Raw genomic sequence first — 20,007 nt, 5'->3', positions numbered from 1 at the left:
TGTGTTGTACTTTTTACCCCCTGTGTGTCATGTAGTGTTTCTTCCTGCCTGTAGCCCGATCTGAAAAGCCACAGTTCAGTATGCAGTGCAGACTTTCAGTAGACTGAAGTCTCATGGTCATTCAGTAGGCATTCTTTGGGTCCAACACAGTATACTGAACATTTCAGCATGGATACTACAGTAACTTCCTGGTTTTGTGCAGTATGGATCGGATGCATCCTTTCAGGAAATGAATTGTATTTTAACACCCACACCCACTTCCAAAAAAAAAAAAACGGCATGGATTAATTTAATCAATTTTTAATCTAGAGTTAAAGTCCCGACTGAAATCGCTACTTTTAATTTACAACAAAAAAAATACAAATGTCTGCATTATTATAAAACCTTTCCCCCTCTATTTAAATAATGATTTCACTATTTAAATGCGTCTTAATTTGTTGAATTTACTTGTAGCCTGTATATAATTACTGTCTCTCATTTGTACTTTCATTTATGTACTGTATGTTGTTTTATTATTTAATCTGTTTTTTACTTGATTCACGTTGTGATGTTGTTTTTTTGCTAACCTGACTGTATATGTGCATTACTCTTCTTGAATAAAGCACAGGAGCTTTGTATTGTACTTTCAAAATGGAAAACCTGTTCAATATGCTGTTGGGATTAGACGTACAGAACTGAGGTATTCCATTCCATTGTTAGGATTTCTATTTAAACAATGAAAGATTAAAAAAAAAAAGACAGGCAACATTTAAGTTTGAAGCCATCAGAGGTAAGAGAGAATGAGTGAGACTGAAAGACAGAAAGACAGGAATAGAGAGTGTGGGGAGGCCGACATGTCTGTTAGAATCCTTTGTTTATCCATGTCAATCTTGCTCACTTAAAACCTCAGTAGTTGAGATGGTAAACACAGATGCTTCAGAGTGCCTACACAAGCAAACACAGAGTCCTGTTTAAACACACACATGCTCAAAAAGGATGAAACACAAACTTTTATAGACATCCAACATTAAAGACATACATTTATTTGTTTGTGGTTTGGTTGTAAGTTTGTCTAAAAGTCATCATCAAATGTCGAATGATCATAACGGAGACAAAAAAAACGAATTGTGACCACCCCTGATGACCCCCATTCAGCTTATATCTTTGAGCGTGAGGATCAGTTCCTTTACATCTTCTCACTGATAGGTGTTGAACTAGAAGGTTTAACTGAAGAGCTGCGTTTACTCAGGTGTCCTCCGAGGGCTGGACGAGCCCCAGACCAGTGAGGGGCCCCGAGGGCTAACAAACTTTAACCCCTAGCAGTGACACAACATGTACTGCATTGACAATAGGAGACCTCCCTAAAGGGGCCCCATGTGACAGCACTCTTGGTGGTGCACTCTGCTACACATTGAACACATTATTTCCTGTGAAAACATACGTTTCAATGAAAGTCACCAAAGAAAGATGGAGAGAAATGATCCTTCTGAGAGCAACAAATGAAAGCGTAAAGAAGGAGAAGAGGAAACAATAAAAGCAAGATGATGAGAAGTGCAGCAGATGTTGAGGATTAAATTCAATAGTAAATGGAAGTTTACTGTTGTTTAAGTAACTGCTGCTAAGTTAGGCACTCGTTGCTTCATGACTCAGTCACAATCTTTGGTCCATCCTGCCTTAGCCCCCTGGACCACCTAAGAGCAGAGTTTAACCACATGAAAGCTCTCCAGATAAAGACTGGTGATGGCAGTGGGGCTGAGGCCATTGCCTTTCTGAAGGAGGACTTCCTCTCAATGGCAGCCTATGCCACAGACTTTGGGGAATATGGGTGGGCTTCACTCTCCCATAATATGATTTCTAATGCATCTGCAGCTGGGGGGACCGAACTGCAGGCTGAAGAACAGCCTTTCTACGCCTTTTTCAAATACAATAGTACAAGTTGCTGTTTTCCAAACACTAATTCTGAAAGGCACACACAGTTTGAGCAAAAGTGATTATACAAAATAAAGAAGCATAAAATAATGAAAAGTGCTAAAAGTGTATAATAAAGTGTTTGAAAGAAGGAGAAAACCCTTCAGACCTTTCAGTGATCAAAGAAATCATTCTCCCTTTGTGTAAGTAACTTTGTTAGTCAATATTTGCAGTTCAGGATGGAAACACGAGGTGGTGGGAACTTTAAAGGCTTTATATGCGATTTTTCACACTTAAAGAGGTCATATTCTGCCCTTTTTGGGGTTTGTATATTTAATCTATGTACCTACTTTTGTACGTTCACAATAGCTAAAGTTCTAAAAAAGTGTCTGTTTTCATGTACTGCTCCTCGTTGCTCCCTCTCCGCTCTGAGTCCGTCAGCTACACTCTGTTGAGCCCCCACTGTAGAGCCCCACGTGGTCCAAGCCTGCTCTGATTGGTCTGCCGATCTGCTCTGTCGTTATTGGTCAGTTGCTCAGCACGCGTCTCGGAAATTTCAACATGAGCTGCTGGGCTTGCCACAACGAGCCAATGGGCTTAGATCAGTGATGTCACACTGACAATGACGCTGCACTGACACATTTTTATCGAGGGGGGCTAGAACCGAGCGTTACATGCAGCTAATGCTACAGCTAACAGGAGGACGTAGGAGACTTTGAATTTTCGCGGACTTTGAATTTTTGCACATAGATGTGCCTAAACATGCACAGGACACATGGAAAACACACTAAAGAGCATATAAAACCAGAAAAAGCTGAATATGGGACCTTTAATGGAAATCAAGTATATCCTCTGTGAGTCATGACTGTCTACAATGGGTGTAACACCCGAGTCCCACTGTCTGTGATGTTTTCAGAGTCCTATCTTCACTTTGTTTACATCGCCGGGACGGCCGGCTGACTCCTCCCCTCACGTATAAAAGTTGTTTAATTGAGGGACTAGAGAAAAGAAGAATAACATACTGTACTCACTGCTTAACTGTGTTTCTAGATCACGCTCATTTCAGGTAAATTTACATGCAGTGTGAAGATACGATCATAATAAAGATCGCTAGCATTAGCATGCTAACACAACAATGCAATGCGAGTTGTTTTGGTTTCATGCTGGTGCTCAAGGGGCGACATCTGCCGGATCAAAATATCGCATATAAAGCCTTTAAGGACCGCATGAAAATATTTTCTCTTTCTGTAGTTTGTTTAGGGACGGTCACTTTCATTGCTCTAGGTCATGTAAAAGCTTTGGGTGAAAATAGTTTCAGAAATAAGTTAGCAGACTGACCATTTTTGATAAATATTGTAAATGTACACATTTCGATTTGCAAAAATTAAAATTCAAGAAAACAATTGAACCTTTATGTTTAAAATCAGTTTTTGACTGGGGAGATAATTGGCATTACATTCATTGCCTTGTTGCATAATGTATCAAATAAACCTCAACACTATTTTCTAAGCTTTAATAAAAAAAATTTGTTGGTAAGCTGGCTTCACAGGAAGTTCATTGTTTTGTAAATAAATATGCAGTCCCTGTAAACTCCTTTAAATCACAGGAACAGGAATGGGTGTGTGTCCAGGCGAGGCAACAATTACTTTAGGATGCCACTTTATTGTGACTATCCCAAATATTAGGTTTTCATCATTCAAACTATTCACATCTTTCTGTTCTCTAAGCTAATCAAATGCTTCTATTGGATTCCTTTTTGCACAGTAAACTGATTGGGTACATTTAACCCAACCTAAAGTCAGATCCCTCGCTAATCCGTGCCAATAAGATAGATAATATCTGTCTGCTCGTCTCTCCGCTTATCCAAACAAGCTCCGTTTGTCTCCTAGAGCAATAACATTTTGCCGGCCAAGATAAATATGAGCCTAGTCCCACACTCACACAAGAGGGGCTGGGAAAAGCACACATGCAGACCATCACGTACACCCATATGCTTTAACACACATTTCAAAGCAGACTCAGTGGGATAGAGTTGCTGTCACATACAAATGAACACTTACATACATACTCTCCGAGGTCCTGAAGACACTGAACCATAAATTGCCCACAAAGGCTGTTAAATATTTCTATGATGTCAGTGTTTGAACATGTGTGAATGACGTGACGTGTAAAGAGAAAAGTGGTCTGAAGTCCAGAAAGGGAACAATATAAACATATGAAGTCAGAACATCATTGCTCAAGGACACAATATGGACAGCGGCTCCCAGCTGTGGTGTTTTAGTGAAACAGCAGGCGGGCACATTCCAGGACAGCTGCCAAAAACAACCCCATACCAGAGAGCACATAGAGAGAACAGCCATTTAGCTCTTCTTCTACTGAAAAATAACAATCAAGACATTGCAAAACTCTTAGGAATATGAATCACATCATGGTATAAACATCTTTTTTGATTACTGTTATGTCAGCATCTTTAATAAAGAGAAGCTTCATTTAAGAGTTGGGGGGAGCATACAAAAAAAGCCAGACTAGCTCTCATGTTATTGTCTCTTATCGACCCCCTTTGGTAACTGGCACACAAAGGGAAACTTAAAAAAATGATTTATATTCAGACATTCAATAATTCACAGTAAGGCTAATTGTTTCAATGTGGTTTTCTTATACTCAGTGGTGTAGTGGTGTATACTTCTAGGATGTGCCAGTTTGGTTTAATGGATTGAAAAAGCAGATTGTAAACTTTTGTTTTGTTTAAGCCCACTTCACAATAGGGATGTGTGAATTTAGTCAACTAAAAAATTGAAATATTTCACCCTTCTCAATTGGCACCAGAATTTCTTTATGTTTTACTAATAGTTGGCATAGCTGTAATGCAGCAATCCACCACTAGCTGGGGCTATAACAATAGACTAGCAGTAGCTCCAGTTAATGGATTACCATAACTAGGGCCCAATGATTTCCACAATGCTGAAAACATGGACGTAATCAGGGAATTTGACAATGAAAATGGAATGAACTGTAAAACATGAAAGGTGGTGGAATTTGCTTCAATCGGGTGTTTTAGGTGTAAATCAAGTGATACGGGCTGACACCAAAAATTGACATAAGGCATGGTAATTAAGGCCAGTGGGACTAAGATTTCATTTAGACAGGATGTTTATTATTTATTGTTTATTCTGACAATGGCACTTTAACTTTGTCAAGTGGTGTCTCTGTATTAAGAGGAGAAAGAAGGTTTATCACAAAAGAAGTTCACTGCTTGTCTTAATAACAAGAACACTAAAGTCTGCTTAATTGAGAAGATAAATGATCTCAACAGTTCTTTGAACACAGCATAAGGCATTTATTTATAGGAAAAATCAAGTCTGCATAGATTTAATTAAAGTGCATTACCAAACTAATTAACTTCAGACAATAAGAGCGTCTTGTTACTGGAGGAACAAACTGAGACACTTTATGAGAGCATTGATGAGGTGAGTGGATGTGTATGTTGTGTATGTTGCTCCTCCTTGAAGTAAGGGAAGTCAAGGCAGTCATGAATGATCTACACAGTGGGTGCTATTCATTTCAAAAGTCTCAAATGGGACCGATCCCGTCTTATATGGGTATGGGGTCCGATATTGAAGTAATTTACATATTGGATATCGGACTGACATCGCCGATCAACATCAGTGATCAAGAAGTATGGTTGGGCACTTTCTACTTTCTCAGCTCGTACAGTCTCACTTTGAAGACTTTCACAATGAACTGGAAGAACTGCCCACAAATCGTCTCCATGATGACGATCAGACGAGATGGAGCAGCTCCTCCCATAAAAAGTTCTTACACTTCAGTTTAAAAGATTTACTTTGAAAAACCCAACAGGTGTTACTGCTTCCTGTCATGTGAAGACAGCACAATGAAATGCAACGCTGGGTTTACTCCAGCTTTGTGTAGCCTTAAGACCCTGACACACCGAGCAGACGGAAAAGAACTAGTGGCTACGAAGGCCGCCTGCGGCCAACACGTCAACACACCGCTAAGACTACAACCAACAGCCAACCACCAGTCTGCGCATGTGTGAGAGGAAATAACTCTCCATGCCAGCAGGGGGCGGTAGTCCATTGTTATGATACAAGAAGACCATTTTCACACCGCTGTCGCTCACCACTCGTATTATAGGTAGTCTACTAATGGAGAATAATGTCTGATAGAAAGTTGAAAATGGCGCTGGCGAGAAACCGCACAAATGGGTGAAAGCATGGATACTACAGCGGCATGCTCAAGGGGCTTTACAGAACCTGAGAAGAGAGCTGGAGAGACATGAAACCTCCAAACAGCCAATCACAGAGATCCCTCTAACAGACCGCCGACAAAAAAAGGCAGAGGGGGGCAGAGGGGGGCGGACAGGTAGCGACGGAGCCGGACACACCACAAAAACTAGAGTAACCACCGAAGCTCCAACTAGGACCAGTGATCTCCTCAGTGTGTCAGAACCTTGACACACACTACCAAGTGCTGAGAGCACACACACAGGAAGGACTGCCATCATAAACACTGGTTTACTTTACAGTCCATGATTTGTACAGACCAAGTCTTCATGGTTGGAAAAATGACCATGGCCCTTCTTTGAGTAACAAAACAACATGGTTACTCTGTTATGTTCATAAAACCAACTGGTTGGTGAGAAGTAATGTAGTTAGGAGTCCAGAGACACTTTAGGAATATCAATGTCTAAACTTAAGACATCTACCACTGCTGGAACAGATTAAACATCAATTTTCCTTCTTTTTCTTAAATTTGACATGCAAAATGTAACCCTTACCAACCCACCACAATGTTTACGTAAAAAAATCAGTCCATCATCAGTCGATATAATCTCAACTGTTCTCCTTTAGGACCGAACATACAATTACTCTCAACTTTTAAAAGTCAGTACACTAGAGAAAAGTGTTTTCTGTTGAAATCTGTGAAGAGATTTTGATGTTAGCATTTGGCATATATTTGGAGAATTACTGTGAACTCTTAATCTTATAAGAACATTTGAAATCATTCTTGGTTATGTTTACTTACTGTCACAATTCAGGTTGCTGCTGGCTACTTTCAAGTCTAATGATGAAAAACCGGGGCAGGAATGTGTGAAGCACTTCCTGCATGTTTGTGCTTAAGCGTGTTCAAAAAAGAAAGTAAAGTTTAAAAAAAAAACTGCCTTTTCTTATTGTTTTTACTTCTGTTAGTATACATGTAAATAAGTACATCAAATATTCAAGTCTGCCTGATTGTTACCTCAAATCAAAAAGGTATAATTGTAAAACCTTAGCCAAATAATGAATGATTGATAACTGTTAAATTGAAATCCCAGAAGTTTAGTTAAAGATGACTCACTCTGATTATGCATGCAAGGAGAGCAGCTGTGAACATTTTGAAATGATTATGTTTCAAAGTCGGGGATGTTGGAACCAATAAGAAAACGTCTTTTCAGTCTCTGGTCAAACTATTGGCTTTCTAAAGGCATCATCTTGCTCTGTTTAGTAAGTTAAGAATGTGGCTAGGATCAACATGTGAAAACACAGCTACGGATGTGTGTTCCTGTTTACAGCAAGCAGGAGTTAATTGAGGAAGTCTGGTTCTCCTTAGGGGCACTCTGTGCTTCACAGTGTGAGCTGTGTTACTCCTGAAACAAACATCTCAATTCTCTCCAAATCTCTCTGTTTATCTCTTTTATCTGCCTTCCCTCTCTCCTTCTTAAGAGACATGAATGATATATCTGCAACTGAGGTGCAGGTCAAGACTATACAGTATATAACACCCCCCCCCCCCCCCCCCCCCCAAGCAAAGTCTCTTCCTCTCCACAACAATATGAAAGATCAGTTTCTAGGTTCATCAAAGGTTGCTGTGTCGTATCAGTATCCTTAAATTTCCAGTTCAGAAGTTCAATTACAGCTAAACTGATATGGATTCAAGAGAACACAATTAGTATGCAGCAATCCTTTCTTCTGCAACTCCATTCATCCTTACCTGGAACTGGCCTGTGTAGTCATCATCTGTGGTGCCTTCTCTGCCCTCCTTTAATGCGATGAGGGTGAAACCTCTGAAATAATTCGGGCTGGTTGCCAGGAGGACCACTATAAAGGGAGGAGATTGTGTTTATAATCCAGAGAGAAGAGGCACATAGTCTACACTGATGCTTCATGCTAAATGACATAGGATACCACTGGATGATGCAAGGGAAGCACACATAAAAAGAGGCTTACAATCTTGTACTAAAATAAAAGAGAGCCAATTAAGTCATGCAGGGGGAGCAGGATCAGGCCAGGAAATTAATTACATGTGGATGCAATTTAGTCTCACAGCTCACCCCTGTGTCCTTAAACTGCATTTTCATACTAACTGGTAAATCTTATCCTGATTTCAAAAGGTCAACTTTAATGTCACTTTAAGGCTGTTAGGGCTTTTGGAATAACTTACTTTTTATTGGCAAGCTGATCAAATTTTAAAAAATGGATCATGATAGCTGCATCACACCTCTAGACTATTATCTGAAAAACAAATTTAATGTGGATCCATGTTTTCGAGTGTTACTGTAAATCCATCCTATCACATCAAAAAATGTCTTAAATACATTTTTAATAAAAATACATTTTTTTGGGCATTTGAGTTGAGAAACAGGTTTAAGAATGTAGCCTAATGGTGAGCCAGTGAGTCGAGTGTGTTTGTGTGTGAGCTTGTGTGTCTGTCATCATTGTTTGCAGGAAGAGCAGAGGAAGTGAATAGATAAAATGTCAAATCACCAAGTATGGCAAAGCTTCTCATAAGCCTTCTTTGGGATCCGTAGCAGGCTGGCTGACTTTTGAAACAGAGTCCTATCAGCTGCAATTTCTTTGTGTTTAACTGTGTCGATTACTATGTGTAAGGTGGTAGGACAGAAGCAGTAGTCTACTCTGAGAAGAGTTTTACATCAAACCATGGGCGGTTCTAGGCCAGTGCCCCTGTAACACTGATCTTGGTCCCCCCTGTGGCCACCCCTCCAAAAGGAAGAGCCCCCCCTAATAACACATACACAGTATTTGACTCACAATTTAGTATTAAATTCTGTTACTGAAACAAATATAAATCATGGTATTTAATGATGTGTGCTATTATTTGGCATAATATTTATATATTTTTTAAAGTGATTATCTTTGTCTATTTTTCACCTGGGTTTAATGTTCCCCTCTGACAAAACTACTGGCCCCAGTTTGGCCCCCTCAGTAAAAGTGGTCTAGAACTGCCCCTGCATCAAACATACTTTTACATGTGATACACATTTAGGCTACTTGGTGCACTTATTGCGCTGATTGACTAAACACTACCTCTGTACTTGAGACCAGGCTGGTAGGTTTCTGGGTCTCCTTCCACTCTGAGCCTGAACTCATGGTGGCCCTCCTTCCGGGTCGCCTGAGTCTGCGCCCGAAGGATCCGCCCGCAGTACCCGTCCGACCTGCCTCCGGAGGGCTCCTCGACGAAAGCCACGGCGTTGCATACGAAACTCGAGAGGAAATGCAAAAGCAGCAGCTGAAAAAACATTCTCATCTCAGAGCCCCCTCAAAAAATGAGGGGATAGTTCAATCAAAGTAAAAGCCAGGTAGAGGAGCGAAACATCGGACACTGGATCCGTTCGGAACCCTGAACTCCTAGCAGACTTCAAAAGCGTCACAGTCAGAGTTAAAGGTAGGCTATAGGAAAGGAGACGAGTCCATCCTGTAACTGGAGGGAGTGCGTGTTTGCTGCTGCTGTTTTCAACGTGTGGTGTGAGTGAGAGTCAGTGTCTCCTTAAAGTGAACCGAGGGAACTTTCAATCTGCCCTTCCACACATCAATAAAAGCCAACCCCCTAGCACACACACACACACACACACACACACACTAGCCTTCACTCTCCCTTTGTCTCTGTTTGGATTTCACTGTGCTCAACTTTTACTTTAAAGGATTTGTATTCTTAACTCTTACAATGATGACGTAATAAACTGCTGTCATTTTATGTGTCACATTGACTTTTGCATGTAGGTCCTACAGCTTGTGTAGCCTACTTTAAGAGGCAGTCAACTTTCTTCATTTCTACACACACACACACACACACACACACACACACACACACACACACACACACACACACACACACACACTGAGTCCCACTGTGTGTTTTCGGCCAGTAGGTGTCGTCAGATTACCTTTACTTCATCCACACCTACTTTGTAAATGAAACGAGCACCAGGGAAGAATGAAAACTGAAACAGGATAAAGAAATCTAAACTCTGAAATATGAAACTAAAACAGACCAAATCACGTCAGCGGTGCCTTCCTCCGTTTCAAGTACAGTTTCAAGGAACACATTTTTCAAAATCTGTAGACCTATAACTTTGGTAGTTAGTCCCTTTAATTTATATTGAAATGTATAGTTCTAAAACTGACTTTTAGTCATTACTGTAAGAAGCCATTTGGGGCAAATATTTGCTGTTAGTCAGTTTTGCAATTTTTTTATCCCTTGTTAAATATTTTTATACATTATAGAACTGGTTAACTTTTAAAGAGAGTCGTTTCAATCTTTCAATCTTCAATCATTAATGGACAAGTCATTTCTTGGAGCACTTCTAAATGGGGGAGAACTTGTGTGTCAAGGAGAGCTTAAGACACGGCTTCAGCTGTATGTGTCTGCTGCCCTCTAGTGGTTCAAAGGCAGTAATCTACTCTATGTCTGCAAAGCATATCAACCAGGCACCATCCAATTAAAGATGTTTTATTATTAAAACAAGTCAAAACATTACACACGCAGACACACACAGACAAACACACACACACACACACACACACACACACACACACACAAAAAAAAAAAAAAACATGCAAGCCAATAGTCTTTAGTCTTTATTGTTTAAATTCACCAAAAAGTTTTCTGCATAACTACATCCAACATCATTCATTGTTTTGGTCACTTTGATTTCACAACACTCTAGTGACAATAGTGTGACATCATTAGCGCTGCCATGATGACACAGCATCATGACATGGCTCAAACGGCAGAATAAAAATCTACTGACAGTCGGTCCATCTCAGAGTCCATCGTCAATAAAGGCATGTCGCCGCTACCCGTGTAAAGCACAAACATTGTACATAAACGTAAAGCATAGCATCTCCTTTGAATCACTGCTTTAAAAGAAAACCAACCCCCCCCCTCTATTTAATATGGAGTAAAATGAAATGAGGAACAATAGTGGAGGTGTGTTTTCTTCAACTGGGTTCATACACTGAATATAATATAAAAATGTGATGATGGTTCCATAAGTCATTGATGATGATAAAACACTATACATATATAGTGCTCTAATAATGATCCAGTACTGTCATCTCATATCTTCACTCTTTCCCAAAAATTTAGATTTTAAAAGTGGAAAATGTTCTATGTGTACATATTAAGAAAAATACTTGTCTTTTGTGACTTATTATTAAATGTATTTTGTTAATATGTTGAGTTAGTATGTGTGGGGTCACCCCATGCAAAGTTGCAGATGGCTTAGGTTTGACTGTTGTTGGGTGTGTGTTTCCCTCTTTCTTGTCCACGGGTGTCCTGAAAGGGAATACTTTCTAAGATTCTATAGTTAAACTAAACCCATCATACACCACTTTTTAGTTATTATTAGGGACTGTGCATCTTTTTCTTGAATAATGAATCTGGTGCATAGCACAATTTATAAATACACATTTGTTGTGTGTGGAGCACATTCAACTAACATTGTTTGAATATCAATAACAGTTCCTTGTTTCCATTAACCAATCAAACTCTCATAAGAATACTTTGACCAACCTCAACAACAGTTTGACACAATTTTTTCCCATATTTCCAAAAGTGCATTTGCCTAATATCTTACCACTGACTGTATTTCATGATAATGAAATAAAATCATAATATTCCATTATACTTCATTTTGGTTTTCTTGTTTGATTTGTACATCTACTTTGTGTTGTCAATGTTTGCTGCAGTCCTTCCCTTTAATGGAAAGTCATTCCTCATATAATCAAGATGTATAGAATATATATTTTCAAGTCTTTTCAAAAGTGTTGCATTGATTCTGCTCTGTGTGTCAAGGTTTTAAAACCTGTAAAAGTGCTTAGTTCATGTTAAACTCTCTGTTAGCATTACTGTCTCTCTATAATGTCTTTTATTTGTGTATTATCTGCGTGCATGTGTGTGTGTGTGTGTGTGTGTGTGTGTGTGTGTGTGTGTGTAAATTTGTCATTTATGTGAATATATCTTTGTTATGTTTAATTATGGACAATTAGGACACAGATTATATTCAAATTTGTACATCTTTCAAAAAGTCAATTCAAAATAGTCCATCCATCATAAATTCAGTACAAATGACAATATATGAAGGCTTAATGATAATGTCAGGTGAAGTTCCCCACCCACAGTTCTTGCATAATTCTCTTCATTAAATAATTTTATATTTACAATTATACATTTAACTGTAACGTATTTGGCTCATTGAGCCTGGCAAGTTCCTAGTTCACTACAACCCCATAGTCTAGTGGCTATGGTCAAATTCCAATCCCCCCTTTGCCCTACCCCTGATTTTAAAATATTTGCTTGATTATTTGCAAAGTTTTGGACTTGTTCCATGAAATAAGAGATTTCTTTGTTGCTAAAATACTTTAGTTTGAAAAGCATTCTGGCAACTTTGAAGTCTGCCTGAAAACAGTTAACAGTGGGCTTTTTTCCAACACCATGACCACAACCCCAAAATAAATGATACATTATATAGCATCAGTCAAATATAAGGACAGGGCCAAGTGGAAGGGGCAGAGGGGTGGAATTTGGATTACGCCCAAATAATTAACCCTCTCTGTTAAGATCAAATGAACCCAGAGTCAAATTTCCGTATACAGTAGAATACAGTAGACAACTTTCAAGTAAGAACTTTTTTTTAAGAAAACACATGTTTTCACATCATTGTAACAGACCTGAGCCAAACCCGAATTGAAATCAGTTAAAACCCAAGGTGTATTTTAGTGATATTTTATCTTATGTGTAAAGTCAAAGAACCTTGCAGACAGAACTCTACTTAGGAAGGATTTCAATTAATACATTTGACCCAGGTCTGCCTAATGGTTATCAGACAAAAACTTCATAATCAGATGATGGAAAAAACATAGTTACTTATTGTTGTTTTCATTTCTGAATCTGATAAAAAAAAATGTTTGAAGCTATTCTTTTCTTTTAAAAGTAACAGAAATGCTATCATAATCACACACATTAAGCTGCTGATTTCTCTGTCATAAAAGAAAATTATGTTTATATATATATGTTTATTTTTGCCTTGAAGTCAGTGAGTGAACGGTAAACACTCACATATAATTTTTTTATACGAGAAACCATTTATAATGCACAAAAGTAAAGGACAAAATCACACAAATATCCAAAAACAAAAATTGAGTAAGCTCAATACATTTTTTTGCTTTTTTACTTTTTTTCTTAGTCAAGTTTAAAATACATAATAACTGGCTGTAGAAGGTTTACATAGGAATTGGGATTAATCAAAAAGCACAGTTTTAAGTCATTCCAGCATTCCTGGCTTTATGGTGGACCTTAGGGGAAGTCCAGGATGGTCCGGTCCATTTCAGAGGAGTAGAACACTGGCCATTGCTGGAGCACTGCCGTACTGATAACACAGCCCTGTGTGCCATTATGTGCTGTGCAGATGGCTGTTACTGTACAACAATTGCTGATAACTGGTTGAAAGGCCCATCTTGCCCCTCTGCATGGTACTGTATACTGCGCTGTATTCCCCCTGTTCATCTACACTGCACACTGTTATTACTGAGGGAGGCACAACCCAGATTAATGCAGCTCAGCTGAGCACTGTTCAGTTCAGCAGTGTGACGAGGCTCTTACTGTAAAGTGGCGGCTGCCGACATGGAAATGGTGACAGGGAGGCAGTAAGGGGCAGTGAGGCCAGGTGCTCAAGGAGCAAAGAGAATACAGATATCCAGAGATTTATGGCTGAGCATTTGCACTGTTAAAAATATTAAAGAAGGTAAAGGGGCTTTTAGGGCACAGGAGCACAGGAGGAATTGTTTTAAGATGCAACTTATGTGGGCAGCGAGAGAAAAAGCAAAGGTCAGGGCAGAGCTGGGGAGGAAGCAGGAAATAAATAGGAAAGGCCTGGCTAAAGTTAAGGAAGGGTAAGTTCCAGAGAACTTTGGTGAGGAGAGGTCCTCTTCTCATCAAAAGAGACACCTGGAGAAAGACACAGTGAGCACATATGACTGACATGTAAAGACATTAAAGGTGAAATGGAGAGTTCAAAACAGAGGAAACAACTGTTGCCAAACAGTTGTTTTCCAACCTTCCAACTATTATATATACCAGAGAAAACGGTAATTTAATATTTGTAACGGGACATGTCTCCACGTGGCCACCGCCATGACAGACACAACATGGTTATCGTTGCCCTGGAAACACCAGATGTGACGTCAAAGACCCCTGCATAATGAAAGCTGTCGCACTGTTATTGTATGTGCTGCTGAAAAAAGATGTGATGTAAGTTATACTTGGATACATCTTCAGTGATTATTTTCCTCCGGTCTGTTTCGCCCGTTCGTCTTGACTACGCTCAACTCTGAGTTTGTTTTCATGGGGAGTAGCAGAGATAATCACTCCCATGATTCTCTGCCAGCCTCGACGTTATTGAGAGCCCCCTGGGGCGATACTGTGCGATTGAGCAAACATCACAGTTTATCTAAAAAGATTACGAGAAAAGGAAGCAGGAAGTGCTACTGAAAGCTTCCACACTGTTGCTGTATGTGCTGCTGTGATAAAAAAACACCTAATATAAATTATACATGTATACATTAGCTCGTCGGTAAACATTTTATTCTTTCTCAGGTCTGTTTTGCTTGTATGGCTTGACAACAATCAACTCAGAGTTTGTTATTCATGGGGGGTGGGGAAGGAGTAGCGAAGAACAATCCCATGATTCGCCGCCAGCCTCGACGTCATCTCTTGTCTTTAGTTTGATATAGAGCACCCCGGAAGCTGAATTTTTATACAGTGCATTTAAATGTGCTTGAGTTTTCCTTATTCTGTTTTTCTCAAAAAATAATTTTTCCTCCTCTTAATTAATTATGTTATTATTTATGTTGTATATTATATGCTGTCCTAAGAATGAAAATAACATTCCAACATGTATAACCAAAAAATGAAAAGTAACACAGAATTTCCACTCACTAAAAACATGGTTATATGGCCTACCGAGATATTGGCTGTTTCCTCTCAGTCAGGCAGACAACTTCAACAGATGGTTTCAAGATGACGTGAGTTCTGAAGGGAGAGAAGAGGGACTGCCTCATAGTTTGAAATAAATAAAATACTGTTATATAAAGTGTTTGCAGCCTGTCATGTTTTGGATTAAATTATAGAGGAGCTGTGTGACTCACTGGTGTGTCGCTCCACTGCCGCGGCAGGTCTTCCTGTTCAGGTGGGTAGGACATCCAGGATGGGCTACGGTATGAGGATGGTGGTGACATGACAAAGTAGTCCGAGTAACCAGAGCGATTGGCTGATATAGCGTAGACTGCTGTTATTGGGTTTCCTGTCAATGAGATGGATGGATTTATTAAATACATGAAGTGGCTATATCATAATAGCTTTTGATTGCTTTTCAACAAATGACAGTCAAACCTGAGTAGTTGGTGATGGACTGGTCCACAGTGACAGCTGGGAATGGGGTCCGAGACAGTGGCAGAAACGGGGCAACACTGAGCTGCTGGGCCTGCAGGTCTGAGGCCTCAGACACTCGAGGTTTGAGACTGACATCAGGGGTGGAACTGGAGAGAAGAGATTAACACACAGTAAAGCCTGTGTCTAGCATTCAGTATTTTCAGTGCTCAGGTCCTACGTGCAAAAACACACTTGGTGTCAGATGTTGATGTGCTCAAAACACTCACACTATACATTATTTTAACTTCTGAAACACTGCTGCACTAGTCAAAGTCACTCCCTCCTCACTGACCAATCAAAACCAAGAAGGCTGGGACTTTCCTCATCAACTTTGTCAGCAACAATCGGTTCATCAATGCACAGAGACGAAGCACAACATCGACAGCAGTTCTTAAGAGCATAGAAACCATTTTAAAATCCTCCTTATCATCAATAATATCAAAACCATCGTCATCATCATCATCGTAGGTATTCATGAAAGAGCTGGGTCTTTAGCTTTTTCTTAAAGGTGCAGAGGGACTCTGCAGATCGAATGGCGCTTGGAAGTTCATTCCACCACCGGGGGACAACAGAGGAGAAGAGTCTAGTCAGAGACTTAGGACCCTGTTGTGAAGGTTGGATCAGACACCTTTCATTGGCAGAGCGTAGTGGGCGGGGAGGGAGTGTAGACCTGGATCAGAGAGTTAAAGTAAGGAGGAGCCGTTTTTGTCGCTGTTTTGTAAGCGAGCAGCAGAGTTTTAAATTTGACGCGAGCAGTAACTGGGAGCCAGTGTAAGGAGATGAACAGCGGAGTGACATGTGCTCTTTTAGGAAGGTTGAAGACCAGTCGTGCTGCTGCATTTTGTATCATTTGCAGAGGTTTGAAAGTGCATGTAGGAAGACCTGCCAGTAGAGAGTTGCAATAGTCAATGCGTGATATCACAAGAGCCTGTACCAGGAGCTGTGTAGCATGTTCTGACAGGTAAGGTCTGATCTTCCTGATGTTGTACAGGGCAGTTTAGCACCATGGAGAAACATTGTTTGTGTTTGCGTCAGGGCTCTTCACAGTTTTAATTGACATGCAGATATTTGAGGAGTGATGGGAGCCTTCAGGGGGATGCTGGGGTGGGGGTAGGGCTGAGTAAGAGAGCGGATCTGGTGCAGGTCAGAGTTGGCAGTGAAAGAGCAGAGGGAGAGACCTGAAATCTTGTAGCTTAAGAGGGCTAATTGGAAGGAGGTGTTGTCAAGTGATTGTTGCGAATGAGGCATGTCAAGTATGAAATCAGTGCAGCTTGAGGTAAGGAAGGAACTCTTCAAACCGTGGGTTATAGATTAGGATAAAAAAAGGAAGAAAAAAAATCTGGAATAACTTTTTCATTGGAAATAAAACATTTACAAAACAGTTTAGCCTAAAAAAAGATGAACTTTTCACCAATGAATGGATCTACTCAGAATGATGCACCACATGAAAAGTATGTCATCTCTATATTGTTTTGGATTACTCAGTGATTTTGTTGTAGCACATGTTTACGCTGTCAAAGCCACATGCCGTCTGTATGTGTATTCACGTCATCGTCCCTTTAAATGGCAATTTCAGAGCATGTATGATTAGCACTGTGTAATAATACCATATTTTACATAAATGTAGATAAAATACACATTACTGCTTGTTATTTTTTGACAACAGACAGTATGTATTAATCTATAAACCTACACAAGGCAACTTTCTGACATTACACAATATGTTTAACTAATATTGTACTATTTCATGTCACTGTTATTCATTCTCATTACAATTCACTGAAGTCTATTTGTTGTTTATAGTATGTTTATGTTTATCATTCACCATGTCTCAAGGCTATGCAATACATCCATGTTTTCTTCTTCAGCTTGTTTCCATAGTGAAAATGAGGATCATTCTGATGAAGATGATACACCTTGGTCCATGTACCACATCCATCATGACTCCACCGTCTCAGAATGAACTGTCCATGAACACAACTGGAAAGAAGTATCTGACTGCCAAAGCACGAGGATGATACAGACTGCGGATTACTGTATTCTTTGTATTTCTGATATTGAATTATTTTATAGTGTTTATTACAGAATATGATATAAATCTGCTCCATCTGGAGTCAAACCTCATAGACTGTGTTAGTTTTCTTTGGACAGAAAAACATTATAGAGGTCTGGTTGATTTAAATAAAAGTATCCAAATAGAGTTGAAACACACAATCTGGACAACAACAGGCACAAACCAATGGTTATCTAACCTCTGTATTTGAAACCTCTGAAGTCATAAGGTCATGTTCTGATACACGTACACCCCCGGGGACTAATAAAGTTTTTTTAATTGAATCTCCTTACTCTGGCTCCCAGTTACTGCTCGCATTAAATTTAAAACTCTGCTGCTCGCTTACAAAACAGCGACAAAACAGCTCCTCCTAACCTAATCTCTCATCCAGGTCTACACTCCCTCCCGCCCACTACAATGAAAGTTGTCTGATCCAACCTTCACGACAGGGTCTTAAGTCTCTAACTAGACTCTTCTCCTCTGTTGCACCCCAGTGGTGAAACCAATTACCAAACCCCATACGATCTGCAGTCTCTTTGCACCTTTCAGAAAAAGCTAAAGACCCAGCTCTTTCATGAATACCTACTAACTTAATGATATTATTAATGATGATAGTGATGATGATGATGAAGATGGTTTTGTTTTGATAACGATGATTTTAGGATGGTGTTGATGCTGATAAGAACTCTCAAGAATGTTGTCGATGTTGGGCTTTGTCCATGTACATTACCTGCCTGTTGGGTCTGATCAGATTTAAAGCTGTTCGTTTACTCTTACTGACGTTGTCTCCTCCTTTCTAGATCCTAGCTTGTGCTATCTGAAGTATGCTATGCTTATTCTTACACCTTTAATGAAATCTTTAAAGTTTATTTGTATATTCTTGCAGATCTATACCCCTTTCATGATAGGCATATAGTCTTTCGAGCAGAGACCCATAATAGAGGCTATTGCTGAAGAGATTAGGGACTACTATGAGTAAAGAATGATACTTGATAGGGCTGTCAGCATTAGCTAGTAAATCACAATCAATTCAGGTCTGAAATTAATGCATTCATTTTTTTTATGGCAAGCTATTTAGTCCCTTTTGGCATATGGTGGATAAGACTTCACAGTCACCCTGTAGTCACAGTGATAAATAGAAACCTTTAAAAAGAAAGCGATGATACACAGCTCAAATGATGAGTCAAATATAACACCCGCCTTGTGACATTAAACATTTCAGTTATTAACCAGTCACTAGGCTGCTCTATTCTAGTTCATGTCTAGTCAATACCTTTAATTTGTTCCACTAGGTGAAGTGGGTTCCGTGGTTTTATCATTTGAATTCATTTTGTAATCTTTTACATATTTTCAAATCTAAGTAATTTCAGTTGTATGTGTGAGTGTGAGTGTGGTTGTGATACCGTCTTAGTGAGGTCCCGGCTGGTGGTCCTGGTCTTGAGGGGATCAGTGGTGGCGGAGACCCTATGCCCATATCAGGAAGTTGTGTGAAACGGAAACCCTGCAATATAGAAATGTATATAACAAGCATCTGGCTTATCTGATTTTTGTCTGTTTTAAAAAGAGCACAAACTGCCAACTTCACACAGCAGTGTGAGCGCCGAAAACTATCGCGGATGAGAAGCGGCACTCACGGACTATGTCAAAATTGTGTGTTTGTCCTTGGCCACGAGTAACCCAGAAAAGGAAATGCAGCATTGTACTGTTCTTTTAGTTCATAAATTATAATACATTATCGCAGATTCTACTGAGTAAGAAACAGAAGTCAAAAATAAACTGAAATGTCATTCATCTCCACTGCAGAAGTTTAGAAACAGCTAGACATCACCAGAGGTAGGTAACAAGGTAGTGTACTAAGTCCCACATATTTCCATAAATGTGTATTGCTGATATGTTGATTAATCAATCAATCAATCAATCAATCAATCAATACATGTTTATGTAATAGGTTTCAACACTTCAACTTCTTTCTAGACTCACAGGTTTGGGTAGGCTACACTGGTGCATATCCTCGTAACCTGTGCTTCTTGTTCTTCCTCCACAGGGATGGTTCATTGTCCCTGGGGCGCTGGTCACCCCATCACTGTAGTGGCTTGTGTGGGAAGGATTGTAGGCTCTGTGGGCATGGTGGTGGTGATGGTGATGGCTGCTAATGAAAAAGCAGAATGTTAACAAAAAAGTTGAGTCAACAGAAAGACATGTTATCAAGTAGACATGTTCAGAAATGTGTTCTCATATGCACATATGCACTCCGGATAATATCTAGATAATTACAGGAGGACTTCTCTGGAGAATCTCCCGAACTAGCCGTTCACATATGCTCCTCACAGCGGGGGACA

At 39.7% G+C, this 20,007-nt stretch overlaps 2 protein-coding genes across 4 annotated transcripts in view; both read right to left on the bottom strand.

Moving 5' to 3' along the window:
- Window positions 1-9,689, bottom strand: part of spon1b (spondin 1b) — a 40,593-nt gene extending 30,904 nt beyond the window's left edge. The window contains exons 1-2 of the mRNA XM_061036809.1: window positions 9,213-9,689; window positions 7,879-7,985 (exon numbers count right to left, since the gene is read on the bottom strand). Coding sequence (XP_060892792.1) covers window positions 7,879-7,985; window positions 9,213-9,432 — 327 coding nt within the window. The 5' untranslated portion in view covers window positions 9,433-9,689. The remainder of the gene's footprint in view (window positions 1-7,878; window positions 7,986-9,212) is intronic.
- Window positions 9,690-13,214: 3,525 nt separating this feature from the next.
- Window positions 13,215-20,007, bottom strand: part of kiaa1549la (KIAA1549-like a) — a 59,755-nt gene continuing 52,962 nt past the window's right edge. For 2 of the 3 annotated variants that reach the window (XM_061036828.1, XM_061036830.1), the window contains 6 exons: window positions 19,649-19,817; window positions 19,072-19,169; window positions 15,577-15,722; window positions 15,333-15,487; window positions 15,148-15,216; window positions 13,215-14,133 (listed from right to left, as the gene is read on the bottom strand). In XM_061036828.1, the coding sequence (XP_060892811.1) occupies window positions 15,187-15,216; window positions 15,333-15,487; window positions 15,577-15,722; window positions 19,072-19,169; window positions 19,649-19,817 (598 nt within the window). In that variant the 3' untranslated portion in view covers window positions 13,215-14,133; window positions 15,148-15,186. The remainder of the gene's footprint in view (window positions 14,134-15,147; window positions 15,217-15,332; window positions 15,488-15,576; window positions 15,723-19,071; window positions 19,170-19,648; window positions 19,818-20,007) is intronic. The other variant, XM_061036829.1, reaches the window with a different exon arrangement.

Source organism: Labrus mixtus, chromosome 4 (genome assembly GCF_963584025.1).
Source record: "Labrus mixtus chromosome 4, fLabMix1.1, whole genome shotgun sequence".
Lineage (NCBI taxonomy): Eukaryota > Metazoa > Chordata > Actinopteri > Labriformes > Labridae > Labrus > Labrus mixtus.
The sequence above is the reverse complement of the archived record's forward strand: the minus strand, read 5'-3'. Positions and strand labels throughout refer to the sequence as shown.